General features: G+C 38.0%; 1 protein-coding gene and 1 pseudogene across 8 annotated transcripts; one reads left to right on the forward strand and one right to left on the reverse strand.

Moving 5' to 3' along the window:
- Positions 1–792: 792 nt before the first annotated feature.
- C4H8orf89 (chromosome 4 C8orf89 homolog) lies at positions 793–27645 on the reverse strand. 8 transcript variants are annotated; one of them, XM_027614744.2, is made up of 8 exons: positions 26836–27134; positions 26027–26170; positions 11770–11936; positions 9839–9992; positions 7783–7878; positions 6511–6566; positions 3003–3038; positions 793–1050 (listed from the first exon to the last, which is right to left on the reverse strand). In XM_027614744.2, exons 3-8 carry the CDS (start codon positions 11894–11896, stop codon positions 902–904), a joined length of 618 nt encoding a protein of 205 aa, XP_027470545.1. In that variant the 5' UTR covers positions 11897–11936; positions 26027–26170; positions 26836–27134; the 3' UTR covers positions 793–901. The 8 variants fall into 8 exon arrangements, with proteins under 8 accessions (XP_027470545.1, XP_035582847.1, XP_035582848.1 ...); XM_035726954.1 differs by having other exon boundaries at positions 11770–11939; XM_035726955.1 differs by lacking the exon at positions 7783–7878 and adding an exon at positions 22186–22421 and having other exon boundaries at positions 11770–11939; positions 26836–27127.
- On the forward strand, positions 16484–16995 carry LOC113934365 (annotated as a pseudogene).
- Positions 27646–27958: the final 313 nt, after the last annotated feature.

Consider the following 27958-nt stretch of genomic DNA (forward strand, 5'->3'; position numbering starts at 1 on the left):
CCTTCTGTGAAGCTTTCTTTGACCACCCCAATGGATGTTACTGCCCTGTTTGTAACACTTTGTGGTTCTCTTATGGCCTGTATCCCACTCTTCACTGGATCAGTCATTGGTATCCTTGATTTCTTCCCATATCTCAGGGAGGTGTATTGATGGGTGCTTGTCCCCCTCTCCTCAAAGCTTTCTGAAAGAGGGGTTTTCCTCTTGACCTAGACCTTCCTTTCTCCTCCCTACAGAGATGGAGCAGGTTTCCATCTCTCCCCTCTGGGGATCTTCCTGTCCACACAGTAGAAATGCCTTGTTCTACTTGGCAGGAAAGGCCCTGGAGGGTGAGCTTGTCAGGAATGACTGAATGTGTACATTTGCCCAATTCTGAAGTTCAGGATTAGGAGGCCCACTGTTGCCACACATCTAAGACAGGATTTTCCTTCCAGGTTTTACCAGCAAACAAAGGTAATATTTTCATCTGCTTGAATACTTATCTCACAACTGTTTTCAAACTCAAGCAGGGAAAAGGAGGTGTTCTCACTGGACATCTCTAAGCCCAATAATGATTCACTGTCTTGAATCCTCTGCAGCAACTAGCAAAGTCATTCACTGTACAGAGAGGCACTCAAAACACATGTATCAAATTGAATCAAAGGGTATAATCAATATGCATAAAATTCATGGAATGTAATTTCTCCTATGTCATGTCCCCATAAAACATAACTTAAATGTCTTTTTGTAGATGTTAAAGAAATGCAAATGATTCTGTATATTACATAAAATATTTATTTCTTATTTACATTTCCATTTTTATGTAAATCATTGCACATATTACATATCAAAAAAAGAAAAAGAAAGGAAAAGATATATAAACCTTAGACATCAGTGAAGAAACCATTGCACCATGTGATACTTATCAGCAGTCTCGCAGGTATCGTTTCTTGCTCTTTTTGGATTTTCTAGTAGTTTCTTGACGAATGGTATCATACTCCAATATGGCCATTTTGGAAAGTCTCTGTAAGTATTGAGATGATGCTCCAGCAAGAGGATCGCTGAAGCCAGAACCTGTGAAGAAAAAGAAATCAGCTATTAAAATTAAGCACACTGAAATTATATTCTCTAAAATACAGGGCAAACAAAATCTCTCTTCCTCAAATGACCATTAAACACTGCTAGTTCTTGATATATCACATTAGTTGAAGTAAAAATAGAAAATATTTACTTTCTAAAGTGATTGTGATGTCAAGTCATCTCAAAAATATTTACCTAGGGGTGCCTGGGTGCCTCAGTCAGTTGGAAGTCTGACTCTTGATTTGGTTCAGATCATGATCTCAGGGTCATGGGATCGAGCCCTGCATAGGGCTCCCCTCAGCAGGGGGCAGGAGGGGTCTGCTTGAGATTCTCTCTCCCTCTCCCTCTGCCTCTCCCCCCACTCATGCTCTCTTTCTAATAAATAAATAAGTCTTTTTTTAAAATGTAACTAAAAAATCCTATAATATTTATATTTAATTATATAAAACTACATCTGAGTCTATAATGTACTTTTTAAAACATGGGATGGCTGTGGAATTTATTCCAAAGCAAAAGAAACAGTCCCCAAAAATAATAAACTTGTTTCATACCTTACATGTTCATCAAGTTATTTTCTCCAAATATACCATTTCTCATAAATGCTAAGTTTAGTAAAATAGTAAAACTGTAAAGGAAAATGAATCATTCACTAACTGAACAGCATTACTCAAGTTTCTATTATAGAGTGGTAGTAATAATAGTAATAGATAACATATATCAAATGATCTCTCTGTGCCAAGTACTTACATTTATTTCATCCACACAACACTATGAAGTAGGCAATTAGTACTATCTTGGACCACAGATATAAAAAGAAGATTTAGTGGGGTTAAAAAACTTGCCCAAGGGCAAAGGATTTGAATCCAGATTCCTCATATTCAAACTTCCCATGCAATCACTACATAGTGCCCTAAATATGTAAAGATGTATAAATACTTCTATTTTGAAACATATAAAACTTAGAAAATAATGTACTGATTCAAACTTAAAATATTATTTAATTTCAAAACAGTCAAGTGTCAAAAAAAGCTATCTACAATTCTCCACTGTGGTTATTTTTGGTTTGGTTTGTTATTTGAGTGCATAACATAAGTAGGAAGTTCAGAGAAAGAGAGAGGGTAGAGGGAAAGAATATGATCGGGATACCGGTTTTTAGCAGTACAATGACCCTGACACTTAGAAAAACTCTCTGGCTACAAATTAACTGGATTCTAGATATTAAGCAAATGTCAAAAAGCCTCAAAAAACTTCAAAACTTCATACAAACCAATGCAATTAAGTTGGAAGTTGTTAACAATAAGATAAATTTAAAATCCTCAAATAGTTAGAAATTTATACACACATTCTAGATTATTCATCAGTCAAAAAAGAAATCATAAGAAACATTAAAATATTTGTAACTAAATGATAATGAAAATATTACAAAACTTCTGTGATGCAGCAAAAGTTATACATAGAGAGGTTTATACCCCAAATTCCTATGTTAGAAAAGAAGGCTTAAAAATTAATAAGTTAGGTATAAGATACACATTAGGAAAATAATAAACCCAAAGAACATAGAAGAAAAAGATAATACAAGAAAGAGAAGAAATCAATGAAGTAGAAAACAAATTTACAATAAGAAAGATTTTTTTGGAAGATGAGTTCTTCATTGAAGATAATAATAAAGAAGAAAAGTCTTTGGTAAGATTGATTAAGATAAAAAGGCAGAAGGCACAAATAAATAACACTAAAAGAAGAGGGACACATAGAGCGTGTGACTCTTGATCTCAGGGTTGTGAGTTCTAGCCCCACATTGGGTGTAGAGATTACTTATAAATAAAATCTTTAATAAAAAAAAAAGAAGAAGAGGGATAGAAGTACAGATAAAACAAAAACTAAACTTTATGCCAATATATCTGAAAATTTAGACAAAATGCAAAAAAAATTTAGAAAATATAACTTACCAAAATTGATTGAAGAATTAGAATGCCTTAAAAATCCTAAAATTAAAATGATTGAATCAATATTAAAATAATTCCTGCCTTGCTGTCTGCTTTGTTTGATATTAGTGTAGCTACACAATCTTTCTTCTTATTAATGTTTACATGATTTGTATTTTTCCAACCTCGCACTTTTGATCTTTCTTGCCCTTAAGTTTAAGGTATGCCTCTTGCAAACAACATACAGTTAATTTTCTCAGTCTGATACTTTGTTTTTTCAATGAAATATTTAGTCTGCTTATATCTAATAAATTGTTATGTTTAATTTTAAATCTTCAATCTTGCTAATTGTTTATTTGTCCTATATGTTTTATGTTTCCTTTTTCCTCCTTTCTTGTCCTCTTCTGAAATGATCAAGTGTTTTCTCATTTTATATTTTTCCCTCTCTATTAGCTTGTTACTTGTATTATTTTGTTATTCTTTTATCGGTTACCATACAGATTATCACATGTCTCTTTGACACATTACAATCTAGTTTACATTAGTTATTTTACCATTTTTCAAATAATGCGAGTATCTTACAATACTTTAACTCCACGTATGCCCCATCCTACCTCTGTGCTACTATTGTCAAGTATTTTATTTCTACACAGATTTTAAACTTCATAATAATACAGTTACTGCTTCTCATTCTTTTCCAAGTTGTTGTACTTCCTTTTTGTATAATTTCTTCCTTAGTATTTTTTAGTGAAGCTCTGCAGACAATAAATTCTCTCAACTTGTATTTGAATGAAAATGTATTTGTTTCACTTTTACTTTTAAGGGTATTTTCACTGGGTATCCAATTCAAGTTTGGCAGTTATCTCTTTTAGCCCTTGAAAATGCTATTCCAGGGGCGCCTGGGTGGCTTGGTCATTAAGCGTCTGCCTTCGGCTCAGGTCATGATCCCGGAGTCCTGGGATCAAGTCCCATGTCGGGCTCCCTGCTCAGCGGGAAGCCTGCTTCTCCCTTTCCCACTCTCCCTGCTTGTGTTCCCTCTCTCGCTGTGTCTCTCTCTGTCAAATAAATAAATAAAATCTTAAAAAAAAAAAAAAGAAAGAAAAAGAAAATGCTATTCCACTTTCTTCTTGCTTCCATTGTCTACACTTAAAAAGTCAGCTGTACGTCTTACCATTGCACCTTTGAAGGTAACATACCTTTTCTCTGTTTTCTTGTTTTGTGTTTTTTTTTTTTTAACTTAGTCTTTTTATTATCATGTGCCTAGCTGTGGTTTTCTTTGTTTCTATGCTGCTGAGGGCTCACAGAACTTCTTGTATTGTTGGCTTTGTATTTTTCATCAAAATTGGAAACTTATCAGCCAGTATGTAAATATTGTTTCTGTCCTACCTTGTTTATACTGGAATTAGAAGTACACATGTGTAGGGGAACCCTCCTACACTGTTGGTGGGAATGCAAGCTGGTGCAACCCCTCTGGAAAACAGTATGGAGGTTCCTCAAACAGTTGAAAATAGAGCTACCATACGATCCAGCAATTGCACTACTGGGTATTTACCCCAAAGATACAAATGTAGGGATCCGAAGGGGTATGTGCACCCCAATGCTTATAGCAGCAATGTCCACAATAGCCAAACTGTGGAAAGAGCCAAGATGTCCAACGACAGATGAATGGATAAAGAAGATGTGGTATATATACACAATGGAATATTATGCAGCCATCAAAAGGAATGAGATCTTGCCATTTGCAACGACGTGGATGGAACTGGAGGGTGTTATGCTGAGTGAAATAAGTCAATCAGAGAAAGACATGTATCATATGACCTCACTGATATGAGGAATTCTTAATCTCAGGAAACAAACTGAGTGTTGCTGGAGTGGTGGGGGGTGGGAGGGATGGGGTGGCTGGGTGATAGACATTGGGGAGGGTATGTGCTATGGTGAGTGCTGTGAATTGTGCAAGACTGTTGAATCACAGATCTGTACTTCTGAAACAAACAATGCAACATATGTTAAGAAAAAAGAAAAAGAAGAAGATAGCAGGTGGGGAAGAATGAAGGGGAGTAAGTCAGAGGAGGAGATGAACCATGAGAGATGATGGACTCTGAAAAACAAACTGAGGGTTCTAGAGGGGAGGAGGTAGGGGCATGGGTTAGCCTGGTGATGGGTATTAAAGAGGGCACATTCTGCATGGAGCACTGGGTGTTAGGCACAAACAATGAATCATGGAACACTACATCAAAAACTAATGATGTAATATATGATGATTAACATAACAATAAAAATTTATTTAAAAAAAAGAAGTACACATGTGTGAAGCAAGTTTACTTTGTCACATAATGACTTGCACACTCTCTTCTGTATTATCTTTTTTCTCCCTTCACTTTAATTGGGTATTTTCTAATGATCTTTCATTTTACAAATCCTTTCATCTGTTGCTTTCCTTTTCTCCCCCAACTTTATTTCAGTTTATTTCACAAATAAAAGTTGTATCTATTTAAGGTTTACAACACAATGACTTGATATACGTATATATTATGAAATGATTATCACAATTAAGTTAATTAACACATCCATCACCTCACAAAGTTATCTTTTCTGGGAAAGTAACTGGGTTCTCATCTGGGAAGATGAGAACACTTGAGACCTACTCTCTTAGCAGACTTCAGTATACAATTCAGTATTATTAACTATAGTCACCATGCTGTATATTGGATCCCCAGAACTTATTCATCTTAGAACTGTAATTTTGTACCAACATCTCCCCATTTGCCCCACTCAAAACCTTGGTAACCACCATTCTATTCTGTATGTTCAACTTTTTTTTTTTTTTTTTAAGATTCCACATATAAGTGATTGATTCCATTAGGAACAAAATCTCATGCAGCATTTGTCTTTCTCTGTCTGGCTTATTTCACTAAGCATAATGCCCTGTGGGTTTAACCATATCGTCACAAACAACAGATTTCCTTTTTTACTGCTATATAATATAGGTATCCCAGCTTTTCAAAAGTTCACGTTAAGCCATTTTACTTCTATGAAAGACCTACGTTAGTATCTGTTTTTGCTAACTGCCAAGAAATCCAATAAAGATTTTTCACTTTGATTTTAAAAAGGTAAAAACTGAAAATAGTGTTCAGTGTTTCTTTTGCAGCGAGCCATTATAGAGGTAGCATGCACCCTGAACAGTGAGGGTGGCACCATCAAGCTCCTTCCTGAACTACACTCAGCATCTCAGCATCAAGCTGCCACAGCTTTGAAAAATTTCAAAGGTCAGAAACTCAAAGCAAGACTAGTATGCAGGCCATGCAATGGCCCACATGAGAGATGATGAGGGACTATCCCAAGGTCCTGAGATAATAAATGTGTGTGTATAGTGAACATAACATCCACTATGTTTATAAAATAAACAAAGCTTAAAAGAAACATTAAAAAGAACAAAGCAGTTAAATCAGTGGAAAGAAAGAAAGTTAAAAATAATAAGTATGAGACAACCTAATAAGAAACGTGGCAGGAGAAAAAAAATGAGCCAACTTACTCTTTGGTTTCTCCTGAAGTGGTACCACGGTGCAGGCCTCCTTAGTCTTCCTTATCCTAAAATTACATATTATCATAAAATCACTTTTACATAAACCCAGGGTACATTAATTTAAAAAATACAATAAGAGACAAGAAGCTGCTTTCAGCAAAACTCACTTGGTGAAGGACATCACATGGAAAGTAAATTAACATTAAAGTAAACTCATTCCATCATAACTAATCCAATCAGAAGCAGATAGGAACAACTCAACATCTCAGTTTTTGCTAATAAATTTTACCTGTAGATAAGTGTTATATCTAACTTTTCCCATATTTATCTTATCTTTATCTTAACTTTCTCTAAGTATGATTCAGGGAATGCTAAGAGGAAGGGAATCAAGATTAGATTAAGAGGGTATCTAGATAGGCCAATATCAACTATCCCCGTACTTGTGCTCATTTTGCATATTAACCACCACAATCTGAATTTTATCTTAATTAACTTTTGTTCCTACTGGAACAGACCTACATAACAAGTGGGTTATTAGAGGAAGTATGTCTTGACCGAACCTGCTGTAGGTGAGATAATCTATAAGAATTGCAAATTTCCTGTAACTATATTAAACTTTAGAAGTCAGGGGCACCTGGGTGGCTCAGTCATTAAGCGTCCACCTTTGGCTCAGGTCATGATCTCGGGGTCCTGGGATAGAGCCCCACACTGGGCTCCCTGCTCCGTGGGAAGCCTCCTTCTCCCTCTCCCTCTCCCCCTCCCCCTGCTTGTGTTCCCTCTCGCTGTGTCTCTCTCTGTCAAATAAATAAAATCTTAAAAATAAATAAATAAATAAATAAACTTTAGAAGTCAGGTGGAACTTTTAAGTGCCCTTCGCTTCTAGGATTACAATTATAGTTATATTACCAGAGTGTGCCTTGAGAGTCACTGAAAGTGTATGATTATAATTAAAGAAATTTGAGGGGCGCCTGGATGGCTCAGTTGGTTAAGCATCTGCCTTTGGCTCAGGTCATGATCTCGGGGTCCTGGGATCAAGCCTCGCATTGGGCTGCCCCTGCTCTGCAGGGAGCCTTCTTCTCCCTCTCTCTCTGCCTGTCACTCCCCATGCTTGGGTTCTCTCCCTCTCTCTCTCTCTGTCAAATAAATAAATAAAAAATCTTTAAAAAAAAGAAATTTGAAAAAACAAACTTTTATCAGCATTTTAAAAACAAATATTCACATATGGAGGGAAAAGAGGGGGTAAGGGGTTGTACACAAGACAAACAAAAATGCGTTACTTCCCTGCTTTGCCATGGCTGTTCATTCATGGAATGCTGTGCAATATGCAGAGGAAAATAAAATACTTGCACGCAACTTGACATGTTCTCACTAGACTGGCTAAAATAAAGACACTTGTTTCAAAAACAGAGAAAAGAACTAACACTTACATTTGCCAAGCACTTCATAAACATTATGGCACATAGCCACCGCTCTTCCACTTTGTATATGAACAACACTTGTCATAACATGAATTTAATATATTCAAATTATCCTTCACTGGCTAGGTAAATTCACACTCAAGTTGATGTAAAATGGCGAGGAATCATTCACAAACAGCCAAATTGCAAATGAAAAAAACCAAAAAACTGAAATAGAGCAAAAACAGTAGGAAGCAAAAGGCACATTAAGAGGTAGTTGGGCTAATTTAGGGGGTGCTTTCTGGGTTTCCAGTTTCTTAAAGATGAGCATATGCAATGAAAGAAGGGTAACAAGCCTGGGCTGTACTGAGACAAGCCCATTGCCAGACTCAGCCCTACACCCTCCTCAGAGGGCCCTGAGACTCCCGATTAAAATGACAAGGTTGAGGGGACTGTTAGGGACAAAGGTGTCTCCGTAAGGATGGAAAGTCACTGTCCTTAAGTAGGTTTTATATTCATGCTCCCAACTCTCTCTGTTCTTTCTATATCCCTGCCATCCCTCCTCTGTACCTGTTACCATCTACTCCACTAGCAACTTGCTTGCTCTCTTCCACCATCCCTGATTCTGCCTTATTTCATTATAATCTCATGGAAGAAAGAGTAATTTTGCTTTTTATATTTTTACAGCTTGGAAATCTGTCCTCAGATAATATTAAGAATGATAGGGAGTGGTTAAATAAACTATGGATCCATTAATGAGATACAATGTAGCCAGTAAAGACTGTTTGAAGATTATGCAGCGACATGAAAAGAATGGCTATGTGTAATAATAAGTCAAAAAGGCAAAATAAAAAATTGTAAGTACACTAAAATCATAGCGAAAACAAAAGTTCCCAAAAATGAAGAAGAGAATGAACACCCAACAATAAAAATGGATATGTTAGGATGGGTAAATTATCGAAATATTGTTTATCTTTTTTCTCCAAATTTTCTGCAAAGTTCTTATCTGTTTTCATAATTTCATAAATTATGCACAGCTTTCCATTTTTAGTGTATTTTCATATGACCAAAACTTATTTCAAGAGTAATTAAAAAGAACAATAATACTAGTGGAAAACTCGATAAGTATATTTTAAAACTCCTATATTTGTGTGCTGTGTGTAACTGGCTGACTTTAAAGCTCAGGGAATATGAAAATACAAATTTTCCCCTAAGGAGAGTAGCAACTCAGACTACTATAAATGCATCATCTTTTTTTTTAAGGCTGGCAAAGTGAACAAGTCCTGGACATTTGATAAATCCCTGAGGAATAAATAAATAAACCAAAGCAGCCACCAAATAGAATATGAGACTGTCTTACTAACTTATAGATCCCTTTGGAGAAAGGGGTTTTCTTTTAACAGTATGTCAGCCAGTCTGATTTATAAAAAGGAAGGTAATTATGATAATGGTTTTAAATGCCAATATTCAAAGTGAGTGGGACTTTTGTGGTTGACAGACTCCTTGTCCAATTGTCAGCGCAAGTCTTCATCAGGTTGTCATCTCATTTAGAACCTCCCCTCACACTATGTCAGTCAGACTGGAAACAAAACCCAAGGTACTATATTCAGCGTACAGTAACCTGTTAATATTGCAGAGAGTTCATTTATTTTTATTGCTAAAAATTCCAATATTCTCATGGGCAATCCATACTAGGGCAACAAATATTTTTAAAAGGAAGTCCTTAAGTCCTTTCTGGCAATGTCCCTTGAAAACTGAGAAAAGGGTGTACTTGTCAAACCAAACAAAATTGCTACCTAGACTAAAACGTGAGATCCTTTATGAAAAAAATATCAGTGGGCAAGAAAGACTTCAACTCACTAGGCAAGAAAACCTCTACCTTTAGCAGTATTACTACAGATACGTGTCGAACACAAGAGAACTGAAGAGAAATGGTCTACCTGACTGGAGGCATCTCGGTGTTAGCATGAAGCAGTCTTGGATGAACTTCCAGTGGAGTTGAACTTACACTTTTTGGGCAACTCTGCAGTCTTGGTAAATATGGCATTTTGACACATTCTTTGAACTCTTCTAGACCAAATGCTGTGGTGTATTCTAATTAAAAATAGCATCATAATCAATGGTATTATTTCTTGATGAAATGTATATAACTTCTTTTACCACATACTAAAATGCATAATACAATACACTTAATCAGTCATTAAGTAAAGAAAATAAAGCTGTTGTAATTTATCTAGTATCTTTCCCAAGAGAATACCTTTCAATTCCTACCGTAGGGATTGTAGGGAAGAGTTGATTCAGGGTCTGATTAAGAAGTAGAATAAGAAAAAAGGACAGCTTCACAGATCTCCCATAGTTGTCACTGTCCTCTGCCCTCATTATTTTATATAATTAGAATTTCCAGAATATTAGAGAAATTCACATTGAAAGAGTTTAAAAGCTCTTTTAACAGTCTTGTATTATCTGCTATTTTAAACCTTTCTACCTTCCTGCTTTTAAGTAAATAAGAGGTATAAATACTTAATTATTGAGTTAGCAATGAGACATAAAAGAATTTTATTTCAGGCATTGATTTTAATTTTCTCAGGGGTGCCTGGGTGGCTCAGTTGGTTAAGTGTCTGCCTTCAGCTCAGGTCATGATCCCAAGGTCCTGGGATGGAGCCCCGCATTGGGCTCCCTGCTCAGTGGGGAGTCTGCTTCTCCCTCTCTCCTTCTCCCTCTGTTGCTCCCCCTGCTTGTTCTCTCTCTCTGTGAAATAAGTAAATAAATAAAATCTTAAAAATAATAATAATAATTTTCTCTCTGCAAAATTTCACACAAATCTATAAACACTAACATTGAAGCATCAAGGTTGCTTCTCCTACTGACCTCACATAAAAGAGATTATCAAATTATTTAAAAACAAAACAAAACTTCAAAATGAAGGCAATAAATGGGCAAAAACAGATTTAGAAATTAAAGGTTCAGGTGATCTTTAAACTAATTTTAGAGAATTGTTTCTTAAGCTTTCTCTGCTAAGCAAGTCTAACATAGCAATAAAAATAGTATGGGACTGGAGTTATATTAAATGCTCCAAATGCTATTTTGCAACCTTTAATTTTTCTTCTTCTGGGGAAAAAAAAAAAAAGTTTCTCCTGATCAAAAAACATACAAATTCTCTTTTCCACAATTATATTTGGGGGTAAAGGACAGATAAATTTATGTCTTCTGAGTGTCTTTAATGGGAATCTAGTGAAAAGTTGAAAAAATAAAGCAACACACTCAAAACCAGGAGCAATGAAATGTGTTGAGGAGTTTGGATTTTACTATTTTCAAGAATTACATCTCTATTTATAAAGCTGAAGGCAGAATTCAGCATAAACAAGAAATACAATTATAATTTGAAATTTGAAATATAAATTGAGATTAAGCTATTAATATATTCATACACATGTCAAAAGTCCTCAAATTAGTCTTCATTGAGCAATGGTAGAATATAAGACACTTTCCACATAAAGTTTTGGTTAGAATTATGAATACAAAAAGATGCTGTTAAAGATTTGGCTTTCTTAAAACATAAAAACCAACTTGAGGTGTTTAAAAACAAACACAATTTGTGAAAAGTAATATGACCCAACAGAGATAGCACTGCACTGATACCAAGAGAAGTAGTTCTTTAAAATTTGTTTCCATCATGAGTTACAGAATTTCATTAAGTAAATTAATTTTAACTTGCTTCCAGTTTTATTTTCCATAAACTCAGGATATTATCCTTCCATAAATGTTACAGAAATTAAAGATGGTCTCCTGACTGTTTAAAAAAGTACATGTGTTAGTTTAAGGCACTGTTTCTATATTTTCTTCAGTAAAATAATTGTAAAAATGAAGTTACCTTTCTTCATCTTTTGTGTTTCTAAAACTGCTTTCCTCCAGCTACTCTCAAAAAGAAAACAACTGTCAAGGGAATTTCTGGTGACATTAGAAGTAGCAAATTTGATTTCCGGAGAGAGGACTGGCATTTTTTCTTCTTCTTTCAACAGTGCTGATGAAAGTGAGATGCTGCTTCAGATTCAGGACACAAAATGAAAAAAAAAAAAGTATTTCAGAGATAGATATTTTTTCTAATTTGTTTTCCATCATATAGATTAAATACTAACATAGGCTTACATGGAAAGTTCACTTATAACATGTAAATACATATTCTTGGGATTTTAAAGTAAGAGGCCTTTAATAATAGAGCTAAAATTGGTAGTAAGAGTTTTTTCTCTTAAATATTTTAATAAGTTCTTTCAAATCCCAGGTCACAGATATTTAGGAATATAAAAAAAAATTAAAGCCCAACAGTAAGTTATGGTGCACAAGACAATAAAATGTTTAGGATTCTCTCCAATATATTACCATTGCACACAATGACCAAATGGGACTTATCTCTGGGGATGAAAGGTTAGCTCAACACACAAAAATTAATGTGATATACCACTTTAACAATAAAGGATTAAAAAGTCACATGATCATCTCAAGAGATGCAGGAAAAGCATTTGATAAAATTCAACACTCTTTCATGATAAAAACTCTCAGCAAACTAGGAATAGAGAGAAATTATCTCAACATAATAAAGGCATGTAAAGCCCACAGTTAACGTCACACTTAATGGTGAAGAATCAAAAATTTTCCCTTTAAGATAAGGAATAAGGCAAGGATGACCACTCTTACCACTTCTATTTAACTACAAGTCCTAGCCAGAGCAATTAGGAAAGAAAAGGAGTCCAGACTGGAAAAGCAGCAGTAAAATTGTCCCTGTTTCAACAAATGTTATGATCTTAAACATGTAGAAAATCCTACAGACTCCAAAAAATCACTTGCTCTTTTATACACTAAAAATAAACTACCTGAAAAGGAAATTGGGAAAGCAATCCAATTTACAATAGCATCAAAAAGAATGAAATACTTAGGAATAAACTTAACTAAGGAGTGAACAACTTATACACTGGAAAACACAATGAAAAATTAAAGACACAAACGGAAAGATAACCCATGTTCACAAATTAGAAAACTTAATTTTGTCAAAATAACCATACTACCAAAAATGATCTACAGACTCAATGCAATTGAAATCCCAATGGCATTTTTTTTTACAGAAATAGTAAAAAAATTCAAAAATTCATATGGATTCACAAAGGACCCCAGATAGCCAAAACAACCTTGAGAAAGAAGATCAAAGCTGGAAGGCAACAAACTTGCTAATTTCAAAATACATCACAAAGCTAAGGTAACCAAAACAATATGATAATGGTATAAAAACAGACACATAAACAACTGGAAGAATAGAATCCAGAAATAAATAGACATATACACAGTCAACTGACCTTTGACAAGGATGCCAAGGAGTACACAATGGGGGAAGTATAGTCTCTTTAACAAACAGCACTGGAAAAACTAGATATCCACATGTGAAAGAATGAAACTGAACCCTATCTTACACCGTACACAAAAATCAACACAAAATGGATTAAAGAATTAAACCTAAGACCTAAAAGTTAAAACTCCTAAAAGAAAACATAGGGGAAAAGTTTCATGACATTGGTCTTGCAATGATTTTATGGATATGATACCAACAGCACAGGAAACAAAAGCAAAAATAGACAAGTGGGACCTGCATCAAACTAAAGAGCTTCTGCATAGCAAAGAAAACAATCAACAGAGTGAAAAGGAAACCTATACGCTGGGAAAAATATTTGCAAATCATATATTTTATAAGGGGTTAATATCCAAAATATATAATTCCAGAGCAAAAAACAAAACAACAACAAAACAAAATAAAAAAAACCCTAATAACCTGGTTTAAAAATAGGCTTAAGGACTTGAATAGACATTTCTCCAAAGAAGACATACAAATGGCCAACAGGTATATGAAAAGATGCTCTGGCCAAGGTTAAAGAGGCCTGTGTTCTCCTCTAGGATTTTGAGGTTTCCTGTCTCACACTTAGATCTTTCATCCATTTTGAATTTATTTTTGTGTATGCTGTAAGAAAGTGGTCCAGTTTCATTCTTCTGTATGTTGCTCGCCAGTTTTCCCAACACCATTTGTTGAAGAGACTGTCTTTTTTCCATTGGATATTCTTTCCTGCTTTGTTGAAGGTTAGTTGACCATATAGTTGTGGGTTCATTTCTGGGTTTTCTATTCTGTTCCATTGATCTGTGCATCTGTTTTTGTGCCAGTACTATAATGTCTTGATGACCACAGCTTTGTAATATAGCTTGAAGTCCAGAATTGTGATGCCTCCTGCTTTGTTGAAGGTCAGTTGACCATATAGTTGTGGGTTCATTTCTGGGTTTTCTAGTCTGTTCCATTGATCTATGTGTCTATATTTGTGCCAGTACTATATTGTCTTGATGACTACAGCTTTGTAATTTAGCTTGAAGTCCAGAATTGTGAAGCCTCCAGCTTTGCATTTCTTTTTCAAGGTTGTTTTGGCTATTCAGGGTCTTATGTGGTTCCATACAAATTTTAGGATTGTTCTAGCTCTGTGAAAAATGCTGGTGGTATTTTGATAGGGATTGCTTTAAATGTGTAGATTCCTTTGGGTAGTATAGACATTTTGACAATGTTTGTTCTTCCAATTCATGAGCATGGAACATTTTTCCATTTCTTTGTGTCCTCTTCAATTTCCTTCATAAGTGTTCTATAGTTTTTAAAGTACAGATCTTTTACCTCTTTGGTTAGGTTTATTCCCAGGTATCTTATTATTTTTGGTGCAATTAAAATGAGATCGATTCTTTGATTTCTTTTTCTGCTGCTTCATTATTGGTATACAGAAATGTTCCATCTATCCCTACTTTGCTGAGGGTTTTTATCAAGAATGGATGCTGTATTTTGTCAAATGTTTTCTCTGCATGTATTGAGAGGATCATATGGTTCTTACCTTTTCTTTTATTAATGTGGTGTATCACGTTGATTGATTTGTGAATACTGAACCAACCCTGCGGCCCAGGAATAAATCCCACTTGGTCGTGGTGAAGAATTCTTTTAATGTATTGTTGGATTCAATTTGCTAGTATCTTCTTGAGAATTTCTGCATCCATGTTCATCAGGGATATTGGCCTGTGGTTCTCCTTTTTAGTGGGTCTTTGTCTGGTTTTGGAATCAAAGTAATGCTGGCCTTGTAGGAGTTTGGAAGTTTTCCTTCCATTTCTATCTTTTTGGAATAGTTTGAGAAGAATAGGTATTAACTTTTCTTCAACTTACTAGACTAGTAAGTCTACTTCTAACTGACTAGACATACCACCAGAGGCAAAGAAAACAAAAGCAAAAATGAACTATTGGGATTTCATCAAGATAAAAAGCTTTTGCACAGTGAAGGAAACAATCAACAAAACTAAAAGGCAACTTATGGAATGGGAGAAGATATTTGCAAATGACTTATCTGAAAAAGGGCTAGTATCCAAAATTTATAAAGAACTTATCAAACTCAACACCCAAAAAACAAATAATCTGGGTAAGAAATGGGCAGAAGACATGAATAGGCACTTTTCCAAAGAAGACATCCAGATGGCTAACAGACACCTGAAAAGATGCTCAACATCACTCATCATCAGGAAATACAAATCAAAACCATGATGAGATACCACCTCACATCTGTCAGAATGGCTAAAATTAACAAAAAAAACAACAGGTGTTGGCAAGGATGTGGAGAATGCAAACTGGGGCAGCCACTTTGCAAAACAGTATGGATGTTCCTCAAAAAGTTAAAAATAAAACTACCCTGTACTCCAGCAATTTTACTACTGGTATTTACCCAAAAGATACAAAAAGACAGATTCAAAGGGGTACATGCACCCCAATGTTTATAGCAGCATTATCAACGATAGCCAAACTATGGAAAGAGCCCAAATGTCCATCAACTGATAAATGGATAAAGAAGATGTGGTGTAGATAAATAGATAGATAGTGTGTGTGTGTGTGTGTGTGTGTATATATATATAGAGAGAGAGAGAGAGAGAATATATATATATATATATATATATATATATATATATATATATATATAATGGAATATTAGTCAGCCATCAAAAAGAATGAAATCTTGTCATTTGTAACAATGTGAATGGAGCTAAAGTGTATTATGCTAAGCAAAATAAGTCAGAGAAAGACAAATACCATATGATTTCACTCATCTGTGGAATTTAAGAAATGAAATAGATGAACATGGGGGGGAATAAAAAGAGAGAGGGAAACAAACCATAAGAGACTCGTAATGATAGAGAACAAACTGGGATGATGGAGGGAAGTGGGTGGGGGATGGGCTAGATGGGTGATAGGTATTAAGGAGGGCACTTGAAGTAACGAGCACTGGGTGTTGTATGTAAGTGATGAATCACTGAATTCTACTCCTGAAATCAATTATTGCACTGTATGTTAACTAACTAGAATTTAAATAAAAATTTTGTAAAAAGATGTTCAATGTTATTAACCATTGGGGCAATGCAAATCAAAACCACAGTGAGATATCACCTCACACCTGTTATGATGGCTATTATAAAAATTTTTTTAAAAGACAAGTGTTGGGCAGACCGGACTCCCCTGGAGCCGCCCACAACGCCCAGCCATGGTCAACACCCCCGTGTTCGACATCGCCGTAGGCAGGGAGCCCTTGGGCCGGGTCTCCTTCGAGCTGTTTGCAGACAAAGTTCCAAAGACAGCAGAGAACTTCGTGCCCTGAGCACTGGGGAGAAAGGATTTGGTTACCAATGTTCCTGCTTTCACAGGCTTATTCCGGGATTTATGTGCGGGGGGGGCGGGGGTGGGGGGAGCTTCACATGCCATAGGGGCACTGGAGGCAAGTCCATCTATGGGGAGAAGTTTGATGATGAGAATTTCATCCTGAAGCACATGGGTCCTGGCATCCTGTCCATGGCCAACGCTGGACCCAACACAAACGGTTCCCAGTTCTTCATCTGCACTGCCAAGACCGAGTGGTTAGATGGCAAGCATGTGGTGTTCGGCAAGGTCAAAGAAGGCATGAACATCGTGGAGGCCATGGAGTGCCTTGGGTCCAGGAATGGCAAGACCAGCAAGAAGATCACCATTGCTGACTGTGGACAGATCTAATAAATCTGACTTGTGTTTTATCTTAACTACCAGACCATTCCTTCTGTAGCTCGGGAGAACACCCCTCCACCCCACCTGCTCAAAATACCCCAGAATCTCTGTGCTCTCACTGCAGTTCTGCGGGCTCCAAGGTTCTTTATCCCCAGGTCTAGCTGGACTACAGAGTTCAGTTTATGATGATGAAATAAAACCTAAATCACACACACACACAAAAAGACAAGTGTTGATGAGGGTAGAGAAATTGGAACTCTTGTACACTATTGGTGGAAATACAAAATGGTGCGGCACTATGGAAAAAAGTATGGAGGTTCCTCAAAAAAGTAAAAATAGAACTACCATATGATCCAGCAATCCCACTTCTGGGTATTTATCCAAAAGAACTGAAATCAGAATCTCGAAAAGATACCAGCACACCCATATTCACTGTGGCACTTTTCACAATGGCCAAGATGTGAAAACAATCTAAATGTCCATCAACAGATGAATGAATAAGGAAAATGTGGTATAGATATACACTGAGATATTAATCAGCTATAGAAAAAGAACACAAGCCTGAAATATGTAACGACATGGATGCACCTTGAGGACACTATGCTGAGTGAAATAAGCCAATCACAGAAAGACAAATACTGAAGATCCACTCATATGAGGTATCTAAAACAGTCAAACTCATAGAAGCATAAAATGGTGGTTTCCAGGGGCTGGAGGGAGGAGGAAACAGGGAGTTGCTAATTAGTGAGTATAAAGTTTCAAGACAAGTAAGTTCTAGAGATCTGCTGTTCAACATTGTACCTATAGACAACAATACTGGATCGTACACCTAAAAATATGTTAAGAGGGTAAATCTCATGTTAAGTGTTCTTGCCACAAAAAAATAAAAATTTTAAAAATTATTTCCATGATAATATGCGTTTGTGCCTGAAAAAAAAAAAGATAGTTTCTATGTCTCATGGAAAATAAGTATGTCCTCATGATAGCCATTACTTTTATTCTAAACATGAACACAGAAAAATAATTATGTATTTTACTTAATTTGCCACTGGTCAAATTAGGTTAAGGTCCATTCTAATGACCTCATATTAACTCGATTACCTCCAAGTAAGGTCACATTCTGAGGCTGGGGTTAGGACTTCAATGTATGAATTGGGGGTGGGGGGCAAAATTCAATACATAACACTACAACATAGCCTATATAAAATATGTGTTGGAGGTAATTTTTGAAATTCTATTTAAATAAGTGGAATAAAAATTTATTCGCTCTCTTAAAACCAATTTCTAAAATCAAAAAAAGGATAATATACAACAATTGAGACCTACACAATTCTACAGCACAATAATAACTGTTGATGTTCTGGGTAATATTTGAGGGGAAAAATATTCTGAAAAGCCTTCTGTATCAAAGACAATAATAAATTCAGTAAGATTTTGGTATAAAATGCATTTACCATATACTAATCCTTTAAAAATTGGAAATCCATGGTACTTCCCTGTATTATTTGGGCTTCAAAGGACAGAAAATCCAAAATATGTGCTTAAACAAGATTTGCCCTCAAATAAAAGCCTGGCCAGACACCTCAAGTCTGGTGCTAAGCTATCAGGGACCTCACCTACTTCTCTACTCTACTGCTCCATTGCCCTGAACACATACTATCTATAGTTCAAGATAGCTGATTGAGTAAATGAACATTTGTACTGGCATTGATGGGAACCAGGGTTTTCATTGAGAGAGAAAAAGATACAGATTTCACACCAATAAAGAGTAAACAAAGACTTTGAAGTCCTAACTATGAATTGGAAGTATAAGACTTTCATCTAAAAAAGAAAAAAGACCAAAAAAAAAAAGTGTTTCCTAGCTCTGTTTACTAAACCTAATAACTAAAGTTAAAAAAGAAAAAGAAAAAGAAAACCACGAAAACCAACCAGAAATAGCTGATTCCAGGTCTGTCGAAGGAAATGTACAAGATGAGCCTAGAACATTTTGTCATTCCAGAGATCTAGTAATCTATCAATGAAGACTATAACCATGGTAGTCAACAACTTAAAAAGGCTCCAAGTTGACCAATAATGAGAGTTACAAACATTAATAAAAACATTAACTGCAATGAATTGAAATGTATTAAATACACACACACACATGTACAGGCATATCTTATTTTATTGTGCTTCGCTTTATTGCACTTCACAGATAATTGTTTTGTTGGTGGTGGCTTGGGGGTGGTTTGAGGATTTCTTTGTGTGTTTTGTTGGGTTTTTTGTTTTTTACAAATTGAAGGTTTGTGGCAACCCTGCATGGAGCAAGTCTCTTAGTGCATTTTTTCTGACAGCATTTGTTCATTTCACATCTGTCACATTTTGCTAATTCTTGCAATATTTCAAACCTTTTCATTGTCATTATATTTGTCATGGTGATCTGTGATCAGTAATCTGTGATGTTACTACTGTAACTGTTTTGATGTGCAATGAAGCATGCCCATAAAGATAGCAAACTTAATCAGTAAGTGTTGTGTGTATTCTCACTGCTCCACTGACCAGCTGTTCCTCCACCCCTCTCCCTCTCCCCGGGCCTCTCTATTCCCTGAGACACAACAATACCAAAATTAAGCCAATCAATAACCCTACAATGGCCTCTAATTTTTCAAGTGAAGAGTCACATGTCTCTCACTAGAAATGATTACACTTAGTAAGGAAGGCAAGTCAAAAGCTGAGACAGGTTGAAAGCTAGTCCTCATGTGCCAAACAGTTAGCCAAGTTTAAATGCAAGGGGAAGTTCTTGAAGGAAATTAAGCGTGCTACTCCAGTGAACACACTTATGGTAAGAAAGTGAAATAGTCTTATGCTGACATGGAGAAAGTCTGAGAGGTCTGGATAGAAGATCAAACCAGCCACAACAGTCCCTTAAGCCAAATATAGAGCAAGGCCTTGACTCTCTTCAATTCTATAAAGGCTGAGGGAGGTGAGGAAGCTGCAGAAGAAAAGCTGAAAGCTGGCAGAGGCTGGTTCGTGAGCACTAAGGAAAGAAGCCATCACCGTAACATCAAAGTGCAAGGGGAAGCAGCCAGTGCTGATGTGGAGGCCGCAGCAAGTTCTTCAGAAGATCCAGCTAAGGTATGAGCGTGGCTACACTAAACAACAGATCTTCAATGGAGATGAAACAGTCTTCTACTGGGAGAAGATGCCATCTAGGACTAGATGAGATGAGAGGGGAAATCAGTGCCTGGCTTCAAATCTTCAAAGAACAGGCTGGCTGACTCTCTTGTCAGGGACTAATGCAGCTGGTGACTTTCATTGGAAGCCAATGCTCATTGACCATCCCCAAAATCCTAGAGCCCTTCAGATTTATGCTAAAATCCACTCTGTCTGTGCTCTGTAAGTGAAACAACAAAGCCTGGATGACAGCACATCTGTTTATAACATAGTTTACTGAATATTTTAAGCCCACTATTGAGACCTACTGCTCAGGAAAAAGATTCCTTTCAAAATATGACTGCTCGTTGACAATGCACCTGGTCACCCAAGAGCTCTGATGGAGATGGACAAGGAGATTAATGTTGTTTTCATGCCTGAGTACAACAGAAATTGCTGGTTTATAGGCCTGTAAGAGAACTGATCTCTGAATTTTTTAATAAAACAACTGAGGTCTAGCAGGGTTATTAAATGGTTTGCCTCTAATGTTATACAACAAGGAACAACAAGAGTATTAATTTATCAAATTCTCTTAATGGAAAGGAGAAATGAACAAAGGAAAGCAATTAAAGAAGTGTTAAAATTGAGCTCTAACAAAATTAAAACTAAGCATGTAAAATATTAGGAAAAACAATTTTAAAAACTATAGGCAAATTTCCCATCTGGGAAATTTAGGATTCCCATATCCTAAAATCCATAAGCAGCCAATTTGCCAGTTTGTGTTTAAATATTCAATTCACAGGAAGAATTACATGGAAGCAGTCCCTAAGTTAAGAACCCCCCAGGCTGTGAATTGAGAAATGATGAAATATAGGAGCAATGGCACCTACAATACATCCCATCCACCTATACATCCCAGAGCCCTTTGTTACTTCCCCTTTCCTGTCGCCCATTCCTGGATGGGACAAAATATTTATTTTCTTGTTAACCTTTCTGTGCCTCAGTCTCCCTACCTAGGGAACTAATAAGCTCTGTCTTACAGAGTTATTATGAAGTCTGAAGGTGATTTAAGACCAGCATCTAGCTAAATGCCTAGTATGCTGCTTTAATACTCAAACAAGAATCTTCAGTTCAGACTGCAGTAAGGTAGCTTTACACACAGAGACAAATGATGGCTGCTATTATTGTCATAATCATCATGATTATTACCCTAGGCCAAGAATCAGCTAATGGCTAGGTACACGAGGTACAGCTTGACTCAATGCCTCTTCCTCTCTTCCTCTTTTCCTTTCAGGGGAAAGGTGCACTCCTAGAACTCTCCTGTTTTTCTTCATACTGACCTGTTCTTGCCTTATGCTTTCCATACCCTTCATCTCCTTGCATAGTACAAATTTAAATATTTTCCCATGATGTTCTATTCAGTTTTGTGGTACTCATCTCCCACTCGCTGCATCTGCCAAGTCTCCTTCTTCGTGTTCATTTCCTCATATAATTTGTAAACTTTGACTGTGAGCTCATCTTTAGAGAGATTGCTACCTATGGGAGTCCAGTACTCCCTGAGCTCTGGAAACTTTGCTATGCAGACTTTTCCATCGGTCTCTGCTTGACCCTGGGTTTTGGAGGTGCCAGCACAGTTAGTATGTCAGTTTCTTGGATGGTGGTCCCCAAAGCATGTAGTCATGTGCATTCAGACCCCAGACTTGAGCTGTATGTGTATGCAGCTGTGCAGAGTCTATGTGCCAGATTTAACAGCTAACTCTTTTCCTGCCATAGTCCCAAGTGGATGGCAAGCTTCCTTGTAGACTCCTCAGGCCAATGGGGGCATATTTTTCTATTATCACCTCAGTGTCTGTAGCAGGTTGTATTTTTCAAAGAAGGATGCACTAATACATATCCATTCCTATACAAGTTCTTCCTTCAATGTGCTATTGACACTCCTTCAAGAAGTGAGGTCTGTGTTCCCTCTCCCTGAAACTAACTTCCTGAGTAAATAAAGTGCCCTAGAAGTGACACTGTGTGATTTCCAAGGCTAGGGCATAAAAGGCGGTACCACTGGCTCTCTCTTGGGAAACTCACCTGTGAAATCCAGCCACCATTTTGTGAGGAAGCGGGTGACAGGAAGAAGCCACCACACAAAGGATCCAGCTGACATCCACAGCTAAGGTCTCAGTCCACAGCGAGCATCAACCACCAGACATGGGAATGAATGAGCCTGCAGGTGATTCCAGCCCCAAGCTTGTGATTCTTCCATCCGAGGCCCCAGACATCGTGAAGCAGAGCCAAGCTGTCCCTGCTGTGCACTGTCCGAATTCCTGACCCACAGAGCACAATAAATGGTTGTTTGCCATGACTAAGTTTTGGAGAAATTTGTGATGCAGTCATAGTAACTGGAAACAGTACGCCTTTGTGACTTCCAGCTTTCGGCAGATGCTCAACAGTGGCTTCCTATGTGAATGTTCCTTCATTTCTGGCACCTGGGGATTTCCTTCTCTTGGTCCCTAGCTCAGCCACATTTCCATAAATTATCTTATTATATTTTACCCAGCATATGAAATATACCAAAGTAGAATGGAGTCCCATCCATGTCAGCTTCTTCTGCCACACAATCCAGAAGTTCCCATAACTTTTCAAATGAGGACATAAAAAACTGATGCTTTTAATTCCTTTTATATATATACTTAAAAATAAAAGAGAATGAACCCTATAGAAAATGTATTTATTAAAGGACAGATAATTCATTCCAGAAAAAAATACAAATGATCAATAAAAGTTCATCCTCACTAGTTCTCAAATAAAAGCAAAATAATATAATGAGCTATGATTTTGCCAATCAAAATGGCAAGGATTTTTCTTTAATACTAGATAATGTAAGATGAGGTTCAAGGAAAATAGGCACTCTCATAAGGTTTCAGTGTATATGTCAGTATCATATGTCCAGAAAGCAATTTGGCAATATATATGTCCTAATAATTTTATATACTTTTGACCCAGCAAGTCCACTTCCAGGAATTTATCCTAAATGAATAATCATTGATACATACAAATATTTATCTTCAAGGATGTTAAATCCTGTATTTTTTTATAGTAGAAAAGAAAAAAGGCTGAAAATAACCCAAACATCAAAGAGCAGTTGCTAATATTATCTTTATTTTTAGCTTTGTTTAAAGCAAAATAGCTATCAAGTGAACATAAAGCAAGTTGTGGATTCATTGAGAAAGCTAGTTATTTATTTATCCATAATGCAGGTCATTGTGCTAGGAGCTGAAATACAAAAATGATGAAGATGCAAAAGTGTACAGTATGTTGGGGGGGAACAAAGTAAACAAATAATTAGAGTTCATTATGATAAATATTAGTGATAAAGGTATGTTTCAATTCTGTGTATAACAGAGGGTTTGCTAACCTACCCAGATGGGGGAAGTAGGAGTTTTGCTTTTGTTTTTCAGTGAGGGATGTTCAAGCCAAGTCCCATGGGTTTTCATAAGTAGAAATTGGCTGTGACGGTCAGTAGGCTGAATGTTTACTAAAATTCTTGCTCCTCCAGAGAATACAGTGTTCCTAAGAAGTGCCTATCTCCCCGTGATTGGAACGTGAGTGAGTGTAATGTGTAACGCCTTTAAGAAGCAAGTCTGCTTTTTCAGATCTTCTTCTCCTTGCTACAATTAGATAATAGGGAAGTGTTAATGAATGGTAGAGCCTGGTCCTACAACCAACTGGGAGAAAGCTGCCTGCTGACCAGGACTATCTGCTTTGGAATTGTTATGTGAGCAAGAAAGAAACTGTTACACGTTAAGTCCCTAAGATGTTGAGGTCCATTTGTCATTACACCTAGGAACAGACTAATACATGCAATTTTTTATTTCCAAGGGTGATTATTAGCTCACTTACTCAAATACATTCACTAAGCATGTACTATATGCAAATCAATATTCCATGTGCCTGACACATATGAAGAACTAAACAGAGATTCTGCCTTTACAGAATTTCCAATGCAAAAGGAAAAAGAGCAGCTGTTCACACAACTGTAATATAAGGCAAAGTGTGACATTACAGCCCAAGGAGAGAGAGATGTCTCACATCAGGGGAGTTAAAAGAAGGCAGATGTTATTTTCACATGGAAGTTCAAAAAAGACTTGGAAGAAGCCAGAAAATGACAAATAGAATTTAGACAGGCAGAAATGTGGGTATAGGCATTCCAGGAAAAGATACAGATGTGAAAGATGCCACGGAGAATGGAGCGGGGTTCAGATAATGGCGCTGTGAGAGATATCGAAATGACAGTTTGGGGCGAGATCACAGACAAATCTGAATGCTAGTCAAAGTGGTTTGCACTTACTTCTTTGAGCAACGGGAAGACACTGACACGGGTTTTGAACCGAGGTGTGGCACATTCACAGGTATGCTTTAGGAAGATTAATCTGGCAGAGACTGGAACCAAGTTAAGAAGCCACTATAATTCTAATAGTCCAGAGTGCTTAAATTAGGGTAGCAGCAGTGAGAATACAACAGTTGATTGAATTTAGGAGGTTCAGCAAAGAAAAAAAGAATCAAGAGGCCTGAGACTGTGAACTAGGGTGACTAAGAGAATGATGAATTACATTCAAAGGGAAATTGCTAGTCTGGGGGTGGAGAGAAACAAAGAGCTCAGTTTGAGATAAAATGAGTGGAGGACACCCAGGTGGAGCTATAGAACCTGGATCTAAGCTGTAGGAATTGAGGACCGTAGCTTCGGTTGGGAGAAGAAATTTTAAGAGTCATCTATTCACTAGTGAGAATTAAGGCCAGAGACTAGATTAAAGTTGCCAAAGAAGACTTGAGAGGGAGAAGAAAGCCAGATTTCTTTAAAATGTCCACAAAGCAGGAAGATAAAGAAGAGGCTGAGAGGTGACTGGAGAGGCAGAGAATACAGAGGAACCAGAATCACAGGGAGCACTGGCCCGTGTCCAATTCTATAGAAGTTGGTAGTGGAAGAAACTACTAATAACACAGCAACACCAAAAGCACAATCTCATTTAATCCTCAAAGAACCCAATGAAATACAATTCCCAGTCAATTACTGACCAGGAATTCCCACCCAACAAAGAACACATTTTATTCATTGGAGTAAAATGAGCCTGGATTCTAATCTTGATTCTGCCCTTCAATAGCTGCATAACCATAGGGTCATGAAGAAAATAACAGTGCCTCTGATTCTCATAGGGTTAGTGAGGATTCAATTTCAAAATGCATGTAAAGTGTTCAGCATGGTGCTGGACATGTAATAAACACTCAATGAGTGGAAGCTATTATTTTGTTTTAAATAATAATAAACACAGATTTTTCTCAACACAGCCTGTTGATGGAAATGTAAATCAATAAAGACTTTTCAGAACACAAGATTCTATCAAAAATTTTTCACATACACACACCTGACCCCGCAATTCTGCTTCAAGGAATTCATTTTATAGAACTGTTCCCATGTATAAGAATGTTCATTGTTGCATTGTTTGCAATGAGGAAAAACTGGAACCAATCTTAATGAGGAATGGTTACATAAATTACAATACATCCATACCATATGGTCATACATCTGTATGATACATCTACTATATCAATGCAGACCTAAGTAAACTGATATGAAGTTATTTGTCAGATCCTTTTAAGTGAAAAAGACAATTTCTCAAAAGAATCCAGATATGATTCCAATGATAATAAAAAAAACAAATGAAAAAAGAGTAGGATAAACGCTAAATTAACTCTAAGAAGTGTTAGAAAGAAAGGAGAAAAAGGTAAAGAGAGGGCTTTCACTTCTAACTCTATATTCTTGTGTTTGAATGAGAACTACTAATGTGTTATAATGTAATTTTAAAAATGTAAAAAAAGAAATGTCAAAAGTATTTTTGAAGAAATGCCACTGTAACAGAGGATTTAAACTCACCATTAGCAATGTAGATCAAAAGCCAATGAAGATGGAAGAGCAGGGATTATTGTGCTTCAGAGAGTACAATACCCTGAAAATGGTTGCAAAGTTGCATTTCTCTAGACAGAGGCTCCAGTTTTCATGTCTATGGCCCCCAAAAAGCTGTAGGGGTAGAATGATCCATACAATAGAACAGACTACCTGTATTACACAAATCTTTTCTAGTATTTGTAACCCCTCATGAAAAAAGTAATAAACACACAAACTATAGGTAAATCAGAAATGGCACAAAGCTAAATTGGCTGTGAAAACGGAGCCAGAGCTAATTAACACGGTCAGTGTCCCAAGTCCTGCTCCATATGGCTGGGTGCAAGAGTGAGGTATAGTGGCAGTCAAAGGTAGAGGGGAAACACCTAGCCCACACCCTCCTTCAGTTTAAACCCTGGGCAGGTTTTAGGGGAGACCCTGTAAGGGCGTGTCCATTTGACGCAGGGATGCGCGTGCTAGCCTTGTACCCAGCTGGAGGAGTGCGGAAACATACAGATCCGGCAGGCAGGTCCTCGTGTCCGGGGTTTGTTCCCATCTCTCTGCTTCACCCGACCCCGCCCGGCAGCTCCCCTCAAAGTGCGTCAAGAAAATCCTTGGAGTGACCCATTTGCCTCACTGGGCTAGTTTCCCCTGCCTGGAAGGGGGCCTGACCAGCTGACCTCTGGGCCCCACCTCCCCTTCAGCCCTGCCCCTGCAAAGTCCCCTGGCCCCCGCCCCATCCTACCCCCCCACCCCGCTCGCGCTAGGCCGGGGGTCCTCCGGAGACCACCCGCACTCACTGTCCCCGCAGCTCCACCTCGGAGGAGAGGGGCTTCTTCGAGTGCCTGGACCGTGGCGGTGGTGCCCAGGTCTGAGGCTCCGGCAGCGGGGTCAACTGGGGCAGCGGACAGCGCGGGAGCCGGGGGCGGCCCGCAGCCGAGCCGAGCCCCCGGCCCAGTCTGGCCGGGGCGCGGGGCTGGCCGCGGCGGCGGGGCAGGGAGGGCGGCCTGGCGCTCGTACGGGCGCCGCTCTCGAGGCGAACATGCTCGGCTGCCGGCAGCCTGGCGACTTTCGGGAGCGCGGCGCTCCCGCCTTTCAGCCCCGCCCGGCCCGGCGAGCGGCTCCGATGGCTGCAGCGCCGCCCGCCCGACGCGCGCGCGTTGCCAGGCTCCAGGAGCTTCCGGAGCGCCTTCCGCGCGCGGTCACCTGCCGCAGTCCTCCCAGAGCAGGGACCGACGGTTAGGGTGCCGCGCCAGGAAGGCGCCTGGGCGGCCACAAGGCCGCTTAGGACTCACTCGACAACTAGTATAGGTGCCACCACCTTTGGGGTCACTGCTACGCGGGGGGGGGGGGGGGGGGCGCGCGGGATGGGAGGGTGCTTTAGAGGCTGGGTGTATAGGAGTCAGACGTGGCGCAAGTTCAGTGGGGCACGGAAGTTGCGCCATGCGCCTGTAGGGTGGGTAGTTAGACAAGGTTGATGTTCAGTTCTCTGGGCTGCATTTTTAAGATTCAAACTAACCAGGTTCTCCAGAGTATTGATGAGTCTGGAACTTTCAAACAGCCCAGCGATACCTGCCTATCCCAATCTTAGGTTGTCATCCCCGAGTTCCCTCATCGTGCCCGCCCGAATTCCATGTTCTATGTCTCCTTTGTCTGGGTTCTTTGGTGAAAGGTTAGGTGCGCGTCCCCTCCCCAGTAAAGAAGCCTAGCACCCTGACTTGTGTGGGAGGACCTTAGCATCTATACTTCTGCCAAATTATGTTCGAAACCCTCTGCCTCCATTTCATGACCCCAAAGAGGGATGCAAGTTTAGCCCTAGTAACGATGGTTTCAGATCCCCGACAAAACTGAAGCTGCTTTTTTCTGTTTTCATCAAGCTCCACACTCACATTCCCTAGCTCCTCTGGTTAAGAAAACTCAAAT

The sequence above is a fragment of the Zalophus californianus genome, chromosome 4 (genome assembly GCF_009762305.2).
Source record: "Zalophus californianus isolate mZalCal1 chromosome 4, mZalCal1.pri.v2, whole genome shotgun sequence".
In the NCBI taxonomy this organism is placed as follows: domain Eukaryota; kingdom Metazoa; phylum Chordata; class Mammalia; order Carnivora; family Otariidae; genus Zalophus; species Zalophus californianus.

What these genes read in the sequence shown, in the direction of transcription:
- C4H8orf89 (XM_027615013.1), bottom strand. Translation starts at nt 11,896, where the DNA reads ATGCCAGTCCTCTCTCCGGAAATCAAATTTGCTACTTCTAATGTCACC. An exon ending in GAACAGCCATGGCAAAGCAG is followed by an intron (nt 6,567 to 7,782) that starts GGAAGTAACGCA and finishes ATGTAATTTTAG; the next exon opens with GATAAGGAAGACTAAGGAGG. An exon ending in TAATTCTTCAATCAATTTTG is followed by an intron (nt 1,051 to 3,002) that starts GTAAGTTATATT and finishes TTTTCTTCACAG; the next exon opens with GTTCTGGCTTCAGCGATCCT.